The following is a 10685-nucleotide window of genomic DNA, read 5'->3' on the forward strand; positions in this document are numbered from 1 at the left end:
AAATCAAACACGAATATCCCATAAAGCGTGAATTTCACATTATGTAAATCTCATTTCTTATAAAATATTTATATTTATTTTGTATTAGTCTTTTATACCCCTAGCCTTATTCATTTGAAAAGTTGAATATTAATAATAGAGACGGTAAAACACAAAATGAAACACTTATGTCTCATAAATAATAGGTCCCAATCACAGACTTATTGTTAGAAAATGTGATTATTTTTCTTTAAAGTAAATTATAATTACATTTCTTAAAATTTGTTTAAAATATGAATTGTCTCATATAGTTCTAAAAATTACATCTCGCCTTTTAAAGTTTTTAATTCTATAACAAATAGCCCTTGTTGTTAATAAATTATCAAATCAATTAACAGTTTTTAATAATATTAAAAAAATTCAATTAATAATTCAAGTAATTTTACCATTATATAAAAGAACAATTAAAAAAAAATCAACTAATTCAATTAAATAAAAAATTTTAACAATCGTAAATTTTTAAGTCACAAGAGTAATCCGTCTTTTAAGAATCCAATTTGTACCAAGATTGGACCCGTCCAATCAACTTCACGGATTCATTTTTAGATTCTGTTTCGATAATTCGAATCGTTTAATATGTAGAACTCGTCAAATACTATATTCTTGTAAAAAATCACGTTGATCGGATATTGATAACTATTTGATCGAATCAAATTTGTATTAAAAAAATGAACAGTGAAAAAATAAACGGTTGATAAAATTCTGATCCGATCAAATAGCTATTGATATCCGATCAATGTGATTTTTTATAAGAATATAATACGAGTTCTACAAATTATACTATTTCAGTTATCAAAACGGAATCCAAAAATAAATCCGTAGGCCGTACTGAACTAGTCCAGTCTTGATCTCAACATTTGAGAAGCTGGATGGACCCTTTATAATTAACCCCTTTCTTCTATGCATTTTCGCGACTCCCAAACACATCCTTACATTTGTATTTATATGCGAGCCTCACACTTGTAGTTGCAATAGTTCGAGGGTTCTGTGGCTTCACAAAAACTCAAACAAAGAAGAGAGAGAAACAACAAACTCAAACCAGAAGCCAAAATAGAGAGCGCATTTTTAACACAGATTCTCTCTTTTCCTCTCCTGTCTCTCTTTCTATTCCTCTGTTCTTCTCTTCTTTCTCTCTGTTTCCACCTTCATACATTTCTGCTTCTGTTTTCCTTAGATTACAGAAGCAGAGAGCTTTGGTCTCTCCACATTTTTTTTTTTTTGCCAAAGCAACGAATCATATGGCATTTTCGTGAGATTTTTGTATATGAACCTGCACATTCTTAGGGGCAATGAGTTGTTTCTCTCTGATTTACAGCTTTTGAACCCAACTGGGTTTCTTCTTAATCATCTCGTGCGTCTCTGCAACATAGTGACTGACATTTCTTTGCATAACCCAGAATCAAAATCACACAAAAAAAGAGAAATTTTTCTTATCTCCTTCATATATATAAATAGATCTAATTGGGTTTTTTATTTTTATTTTATGAAACTCTGTTTTTAGCTCTTGCTCTGTTTTGCTCATCTGTTTTTAGCCTCTTGCTCTGTTTCTGAGCTTCAAAACACAAACAAAATGGATCGGTTTTCGTCGACGGCGGTTCTACCGGATACATTTTCCGGTGCTAGAGACGATATGACAGAGCAAATTATGATGATTTGGGGTCAGATCAAAGCTCCATTGATCGTTCCTCTTCTTCGATTGGCTATGTTGTTGTGTTTGGTAATGTCTTTGATGCTATTTATTGAGAGGCTCTATATGGGCGTTGTAATCACGTTTATCAGTCTGTTTGGTCGAAAACCAGAAAAAAAGTACAAATTTGAGCCCATAAAAGACGATGTTGAATTGGGTAATTCAGCTTACCCATTGGTTCTTGTTCAAATCCCAATGTTCAATGAAAAAGAGGTCCCTTTCTCTCTCTCACTCTCTCTCTCTCTCTCTCTCTCTCTCTAGAATCTGACATTGCCCATTTTTTTCTAAAACAGGTATATCAGCTTTCAATAGGAGCTGCATGTGGGCTTTCATGGCCAAATGAAAGAGTCATAATTCAAGTTCTGGATGATTCAACAGACCACACAATCAAGGTAAACCCAGATCAAAAACCTTCAATCCCATCAAAACCCATTTGCTCAAACACTCAAAAAAGCTCATTTTTTTCAATCCAAACACAGATTATTACATACATTCATATGAATTTATGGGTGTAGGAAATGGTGGAATTGGAGTGCCAGAGATGGGCGAGTAAAGGGATAAACATAAAGTACGAAATCAGAGATAACAGAAATGGGTACAAAGCAGGGGCGTTAAAGGAGGGGTTGAAGCGAGATTACGTGAGGAATTGCGACTACGTCGTCATTTTCGACGCGGATTTTCAACCCGAACCCGATTTTCTCTGGCGGACTATCCCTTACCTTGTTCATAACCCTGAACTCGGCCTCGTCCAAACCCGTTGGAAGTTCGGTAATAATTGCCTTTTTTTGACATCCAAACACGCCCTTCTAATTTAGCGTAATCACTAGTTTTAGATGGGATTTCATAATTGTTTTGTGCATTTGTTTTTAGAATCTAAGAAAAAGTTTAAACTGGAAAAGTTGTTTTTTTAAAATCATATTGGGCAGAATATACTAATGGTTTTTATAGTTTGGAGTTTGTGTCACTTTAGTTCCTGACTTTTTAATTGTGACACATTTGACTCAAAATTTTAAATTTTGTTCTAAATAAAGACAATTGAATATACTATTGCTTAATTTTAAGGACAAAAGTGTCAATTTGATAAAATATAAAGTAATTTGATAAAAATAAAGTCAAAAAAATATTTTTGAATATTTAAAAATTATTTCTATCCACTAAAAATAAAATTATGTAAAATTGATAAATCTTTTAAACATTTACATATTTATTTAATTATTTATTTATATCAAATTAATTTTTACTATGCATTTGAATGATGATCATGTAATGGGTAATTTTTATTTTCATTAAATTAGTTTGTATTTTTGCAAAAATCAAATATAGCGACAACTTTAATATCATTATTAAACCAATCCATTAAGTCAAAAATCCAAAACTAAAAAATTTCATATATTAAATATATCGATTACACATTATAATCCTAACAACCACCCATTACATAGTTATCATCCAAACACAAAATAAAAATTATTTTTGTAAAATAAATAAATGTGTAAAAAATTTATCAATTTTACATGATTTTATCTTTGATTGATAGAAATAATTTTTAAAAATTTACAAATTTTTTTTTGACATTTATTTTTGTTAAATTAATTTATATTTTATTAAATTGACAATTTTGTTCTTGGAATTAAGTAATGGTATCTTCAATTGTCTTTATTTGAAACAAGATTCAAAATTCATGGTCAAATATGTTACAATTGAAAAGTCAGAGACCAAACTGACACGAACCCCAAACTGTAGGGATTGTTAGTGTAATTCGCCCAATCATATTTATCATTTATTTTTAATGAATCTTACAAGTTAAATATTTTAGATTATCATCCAAAATGAGTTCTAGCCATGCAAATTAGAGTGATAACAAGCTTTGGTTCTTTAATTATCACTAATAGAGAATATCAAGAAATTTATAACACGTAATATAGTTTTAATTTAATTCTTATATAACAAAATCCAAGTTTAAAATGAATTTTAACTACATGATAATTATTTTGAATATTTACTTAATTTTAATTTTTTTATTTTGAATAAAATTTTTGAATTCTTAACCTTCTAATTGGAAGACTCACAAAAATTGCTTCACAATCTGACTCACAATGCTATAATATAATAGATATTAATTTATAATTTATCACATATTTAATTGTGTAAATTTTATTTTTTTTATCACATTATTATAAATAAATTTAAAAATCTAATTTGTAAATCTTTTAGCACTTCTCTTAAATGCCCCACCTCTTATAAAACTGTCGGTCATCCATGCAGTTGCAGTTACTGTTTGTAGCCATGAGGATTCTCACACGTGTCCTTTGTCATCTTGTTGTGGGTCCCAATATTAGGGTTCCAAAAATTTATAGAGGGACTTTCCGAATTCGATGTAAGCATAGTTTGAGAAGTTGGTTTTAGTGGGTTAAAGGTTAAAATAGTTAAAAAAAATAAAATAGGTTATTTTAGTCACAAAAAATAAAATATTAAATTCAATCTATAATTATTACACTCATCTCTTATAAAAAAATTAAAAATTCAAAAAATTATTTCCAAATCAGGTCTTTTAGTCCCAGACTAAAAAAGTCAAAAAACCAACTCACTCTCCAAACGGAGGCGTAGTGATTTTGTGGTGTTTTGTTAGAAAATTTAAGAAGGAATTTAAAAAAAAATAGAAAATATAAATAAAATGTAAATAAAATATATATACATTTTAACTAGTTTTATATATTTTTTTCTTTATTTTTTTTTTTTTTTTTTAAATCTTTCTTCAAATTTTTTAACAAAACACAACGTTAAATTAAAAAACATTTTGAATAGTTGAGATTTAATCATATAAAAATTAAGAGTATAATAATATAAAAAAATTAAAATGTAATAATACTAATAATTACTTTAAAAAAAATATTTTAATTATTCAAAAAAAAAAAAATCGCCTTACAAAAAAGCCACTATACAGATTCCGGACTCATGTTTTCTAGGTAAACTTCGTCAAAAGATGGGTCTGTTTGGGTTTACCTAAGTGGAAGTACACCTGGAAATTGCTTGTTTTTAAATGGAACTTTTTTGTTTTGAGTTTAATGACCTAACTACCCCCACCCTTAAATCCTTTCATGAAAAAATAGTTTCAAACCACAACAAATGTTAAGGGCATGGTGATAAATACCCTGGTCTCACCAATTTATAAATGTAACTTTTATTTTTAAAATCTTAATTTTTTGTTATAATATAATCCCAATTATAAAATTATGTTTTGAAATTTTTATGTTTGAGATTATTTTCATAACATCTTAGGTTTAGAAGTACATTAAAAAAAAAAGAAGAAAAGTAACTTAGGATATAGGAGTGTATTCTTTTTAGGTTTCAAGTTCAACTCTCATTAAGAACAATCCGTTCATTGGAGCCATACTAGTGAACTCTATCTAAGATTAGTCGAGGTATGTATAAACTTGTCCGAATATCTTATTATAAAAAATAATAATAATAAAGGAAAATGAGTGAGAGCACTAATTAGTACTATCACTAATGATGTGGCAATGGGTCCCACCAGGAATGATTTGATGTTTTGGCCTTGGTGTTGTATTTTTTTTCTTTTTTTATTGAGTACCACGTCATTAGTGATCTTTTTAGAGTTCCAAAATTAGTGATCTCTATCATTGTTGAATAATAAAAACAAAAACAAAAAAGATAGCCCTCTAGATTGTGGGGCATATTTGTCCTTTCGGCCCACCTACTTTTAATTCCCAGTACTACAACTGCATGTGTTATATTAGTGGTGGACCATTCACCTATACATAATTTTTTTTTTTTTTTTTGGCTGGAGGGGGTTAGGAGTTTGGGTTGTCTGGAAGTGAGATTAATTTATGCATATCTTGATTAATTTTTTCTCTAATTCAATTAAAGACAAACCATTTATATTAGGATTAGAGAATTCATGAAAATTATTTTCTCACAGTTTAATCCCAAGAATTGAATCCTAAGTAATTGTGTGGGGAGCACACCCATCGTACACCTATACATGCATATATCATAAGTTTTTTACGCATCTTGACTCTGGAATTAACGATCGGATAAACTTTCAATAGCCTCAAGACTTGGGATATAAAATAAATAGATACCTATTATACCATATTATTGTAGGTAAAATTAAAAAGGCTACCGACATATCAGTATATCTTATTTGTCACTCAATAAAATCAACACTAGCATAATCTAAGGATAAAGCGAAGAAAGGGGATTACCCCAACATTTCACATGAGACTTGAACTTTTAACCTGTGCTATGGAGGTTGAAGAACAAACAATTCTGGCACAAGGCCATAGCAACAGTTCTATATGCACAGAAGATGTCATAGAGGATGGATCTCAGATTGTGCACAGAAATTCTATGTAAAACGTATTTTCATAAGTTATATAAATTAATATTTACATATACGTATATATATGTGTGTTTTGACAAAAATGGTGACGTGGCATATGAATTTTATTTATTTTTTGGTGGCAGTGAATGCAGACGAGTGCTTGATGACAAGAATGCAAGAGATGTCGTTGGACTACCATTTCACAGTGGAGCAAGAAGTGGGCTCTTCCACTTATGCCTTCTTTGGTTTCAATGGTTGGACACCTCTACCCCCTCCATTATGCCCTTTTTGTTTTTTTACCCCATAATTATTAGTAATTAATGAGAGTCATTGGCTATGTTTGGATGTTGAGAAAAAAATGAGGGGAAAATCTTAAATTCATATACCTTCTTCTTTTTCTTCTCTTCATTTTTCCTGATCCAAACACAGGCAATTCAAATTTTAGCAAAAAATGAAGAAAGAAAAGTAGTTGGGACAACTTTGAATGTATGTTCAAATTAGATAGGAACTGTCTAAGAAACAAAATTCATTTAAAAAAATGAGGACAATGCCACTTTGGTAAATAAATATTAATTTTATAAATGTTTTTTTTTGAAGTGACGCATCATTATGGATTCAAATTTTATATAAATTTTTTATTTGTATATAATTGATGAACTGTCTATTAGTAATGCATTTTTCACATTAATTGACAGAGTCTAATGGTGGTTGTCCTTACAAATATTTATTGTGGAGCATACATATATGGATGGCATCTCATTAAATTCATGTGCCTTTTTCATAAAATTAAATGCATTACTTCATTGAGATAATAAATGATTTTGCTTTTTGGCTATAACAAAAATGAGGATTTGAATTCAATTTTTTTTTTAATAAGATTTTCAACCTTGCCATGGCTATACAAATCTTATTTGGAATTATCCAACCAATCACATCCATAGTAACCCTTTGCAAGGGATACTAATATTACTTTGATATTTCATAAATTATTCTCATTTTTTTAACAATTTTTTTTTTTAGCAAATAAAAAAAATCACTCTTTTATCAAGGGGTGATTATGCATGTGAAGCATACATGTAATGAAAAATTATTCGGCTCTTATGAAAAATTATCGAGACAATTGTGAGCACGACTCTAATTGATTTTGTTATGATGTTTTTTAACATTCACTTTCACATTTCTTGTTCTTGCCAAGCATGTCATTTGTTGGATATACGAGTTATGTCTTTGTCTTATGTTGTGCAACTATAGGGACCGCTGGTGTGTGGAGAATTGCTGCAATTAATGAGGCCGGAGGTTGGAAGGACCGGACAACTGTTGAAGATATGGATTTAGCTGTCCGAGCTAGTTTGAAAGGCTGGAAATTCCTATACCTCGGTACTGTCAAGGTATTACGTTCTTAGAAAATACTATATAAACTGACAAATTTCACAGACTTTTATTATTTACTGACGTGGCATGCAATAATAAAACTTTGGAATGATACGGAACGGTTCAAATGGACCATGTGGCATCTATATACTTAGCTCCCTAAATGTCATTGGTTTTCCCATGCATTTACTCTTATCAAAAACACAAATTGCTAAATTTATTGTTGATTCTTCATGATATTTGTAATTTTATAGGTTTATTTTATTGTAGGTGAAAAATGAATTGCCAAGTACATTCAAGGCCTATCGTTTCCAACAGCACCGGTGGTCTTGTGGCCCTGCCAATCTTTTCAGGAAAATGGTAATGGAGATTGTAATGAATAAGGTTAGAGTTCCCATCCATCTTCAAGAATTTTACTTGAAAACCAATGGCTAATTACAAAGTTTAAGACCCGATCAATCATTTTTTTTTTAAATTTTAATTGCAGAGAGTAACGTTGTGGAAGAAAGTGCACGTAATCTACAGTTTCTTCTTGGTTAGGAAGATCGTCGCCCATATTGTCACATTTGTGTTTTATTGTGTCGTATTACCAGCAACTGTTTTGGTACCGGAAGTTGTGGTTCCGAAGTGGGCATCAGTTTACATTCCTTCCATCATCACCATTCTCAACGCTGTTGGAACTCCAAGGTCTGGTTTTCTTGTTAGTTCTTTGCATTCTAAAGTTCAGTTATATTTGAATTTACGGTTTATGTTTGGATAAGCATAAGCTAGTAGTAGCCTTTGGATTCACTCTTGCTTCATTAGTTCATTCGATTTCATTTGTTACACATCCAAGGCAATGATCTACCAACTTTTGCTCATCAAAACATGAGCATTCATAATTTACTTTTAGTGAAGTCAAATAGCAATTATATTTTTATATTTCTATTTGGAGAAAAGTAAAATCAAGATTAAATCAATTTCCTTATCCTTGTCCAAGCCCGAGTATGTTAGGTAGCCTGACAATCAACACTTTAAAATCTACAATTGATCCCTTAAAAACTTGAATTTTAATATGAATATGCAGCATTTGGTTTACTGGTTCCTAAGAAACAGTAAAGAGCAATGAAACTATGAGACTATTGTTCTAAAACAAATTTGAAACAAAAAATCACATCCATCACTGAAGTTTAACCCAGGTTCTGTTTTTCATGTTTTGATCCCGCAGGTCACTCCACTTATTGGTGTTCTGGATCCTTTTTGAGAATGTCATGTCGCTGCACCGGACCAAGGCCACCTTCATTGGTCTTCTAGAGGCTGGGAGAGTGAACGAATGGGTTGTCACTGAGAAACTCGGGGACGCTCTCAAGACAAAAGCAGCCACTAAAGCACCTAAAAGGCCCCGGTTTAGGATTGGAGAACGGTACAAATTCTCTAAAGCTCAACCTACCTTCACATTTTAATCACACATTACAGGATTTGTTTGGTGCAGCTTCTTGCAAGGTAAAAACTGATAATTAGAAGCAAAAGTAGAAACTAAAAGCACTCCTTCCTCTGCTTCTCAATAATCAGTTTTTTATAACTTATTTAAGCTATTTTTGCTTCTTAACCTTTAAACAGAAGTTGGACTGACATAGATTTCTAAAAAAAAAAAAAAGGCTTTTTAGGCACTTGAATTTTTATGACGTCCAACTAATATCTCATTCTTTTCCAAACATCGACAGAATCCATTTGCTAGAACTTGGGACCGGGCTTTTCCTCTTCTTCTGCGGTTGCTACGACATTGCCTTTGGGAAAAACCATTACTTCATCTACCTCTATGTCCAAGCAATGGCTTTCTTCGTCATTGGGTTCGGCTACGTTGGCACCTTTGTCCCCAACTCTTAAGCGTGACTCATTTCTCTATTCATCACCCACGTGTTTATCTTACTTAAACACCAAATGTCTATGGGGTTCTTCCATAATGCATGTCAGTGGCATTTTTAGAAATATTTTTAAAATTTTGGTTTTTAATGTATTAGCTTGTAAAAAAAAACAAAGCCGCCAGTCGTTTCATTCTTTTAGCTCGATCATAAGAATTCCGAGTCACTGACTCGAAGGAATTAGCTTGTGTATATTCCCAAATCAAGAAGATTACTTTGAGAAATGGGCAAAGACATAAAAGCAAAGTAAAGGAAGCAGAACATGAGTTCCCCGAAAGTAGTAGATATATAAAAACATGATCAAATGGTTTGATTGTACTTGTGTGATAATTTCCTAGTAAATTTGTCCCCTTTTTTTGGTTTTTTTTGTTTCTGAAGATTGTGTTTGTTTCAGATGAATAAACTGACGGAAACAGGAAGAAAAAACACATTTTGTTTTCAGTTTCATCATTCAATTTATGTACTATAATGATTTTGCAGCTTGTTTTCTTCTTTTCTTGATTGTGTTTGGTGTTTGCACTTACTTCTCTCTCTCTCTCTCTCTCTCTCTCTCTCTCTCTCTCTCAACCATACCAGAAGTCATTTATTGATTTCTCCAACAATGAACAATAATTGAAGGGCTTGCAATTAAACTATGAGGATTGACCAACTACTCATTTATTTTTTCAGAGAAGACCAGACATTGTATTTGTTTCACAGAAAGGATTAGGCAAAAAAAGTAATGGAGGATAATTGAAGGGCTTGCAATAAAACTATGAGGATTGATCAACTACTCATTTATTTTTTCAGAGAAGACCAGACATTGTATTTGTTTCACAGAAAGGATTAGGCAAAAAAAGTAATGGAGGACAGAGTTTTAAAAGCAATGCAGAAAACCATTAAATCAGGTAGACACAAACTTCATGGTTGTTTCATGGTGGTTGTTGCAGATATAAATTACACCATATTTTTAGCATTGATCAGGGAAATATCAATCCATGTGAAAGACATGCTTCTCCCAAGCTGAAAACCCATAACTGGTTGTCTTAGGGTTCATTTTGGAATTGGCTATTTTAGTTAATTTTTTGACTTTTTATGAAAAGACTGTAAGCTTTTTGTATTTCTGTATATTCAACTTAATTATGTTTACAAAGAGTGCATCAGTTTTATAGCCCAAATCTATGACAGAAAAAGAAAATACAAAGAAAAGGAAATTGACTAATTCGTAATATACACAAGTAAGGAAATTGCCTAATTCCTAATATACAATATACCATATATACAATATATATTCTCACACCCCTACTCAAACTCAAGGTGTTTTAGTAGAAAACACTGAGAGTTTGCTAAAAAGAAACTAAAA

At 31.1% G+C, this 10685-nt stretch overlaps 1 protein-coding gene across 2 annotated transcripts; it reads left to right on the forward strand.

The window, feature by feature from the left end:
- Positions 1 to 949: 949 nt before the first annotated feature.
- Positions 950 to 9822, forward strand: LOC114293619 (glucomannan 4-beta-mannosyltransferase 9). Of its 2 annotated transcripts, none has more exons than XM_028237740.2 (9): positions 950 to 1939; positions 2020 to 2118; positions 2242 to 2494; positions 6215 to 6325; positions 7323 to 7459; positions 7713 to 7826; positions 7930 to 8129; positions 8650 to 8844; positions 9146 to 9822. In XM_028237740.2, the coding sequence occupies exons 1-9, from the start codon at positions 1610 to 1612 to the stop codon at positions 9306 to 9308; spliced, it is 1602 nt and encodes a 533-aa protein (XP_028093541.2). In that variant the 5' UTR covers positions 950 to 1609; the 3' UTR covers positions 9309 to 9822. The 2 variants fall into 2 exon arrangements, with proteins under 2 accessions (XP_028093541.2, XP_028093542.2); XM_028237741.2 differs by having other exon boundaries at positions 1008 to 1939; positions 8650 to 8924.
- Positions 9823 to 10685: the final 863 nt, after the last annotated feature.

Source organism: Camellia sinensis, chromosome 3, assembly GCF_055761805.1.
Source record: "Camellia sinensis isolate YWXY chromosome 3, ASM5576180v1, whole genome shotgun sequence".
In the NCBI taxonomy this organism is placed as follows: domain Eukaryota; kingdom Viridiplantae; phylum Streptophyta; class Magnoliopsida; order Ericales; family Theaceae; genus Camellia; species Camellia sinensis.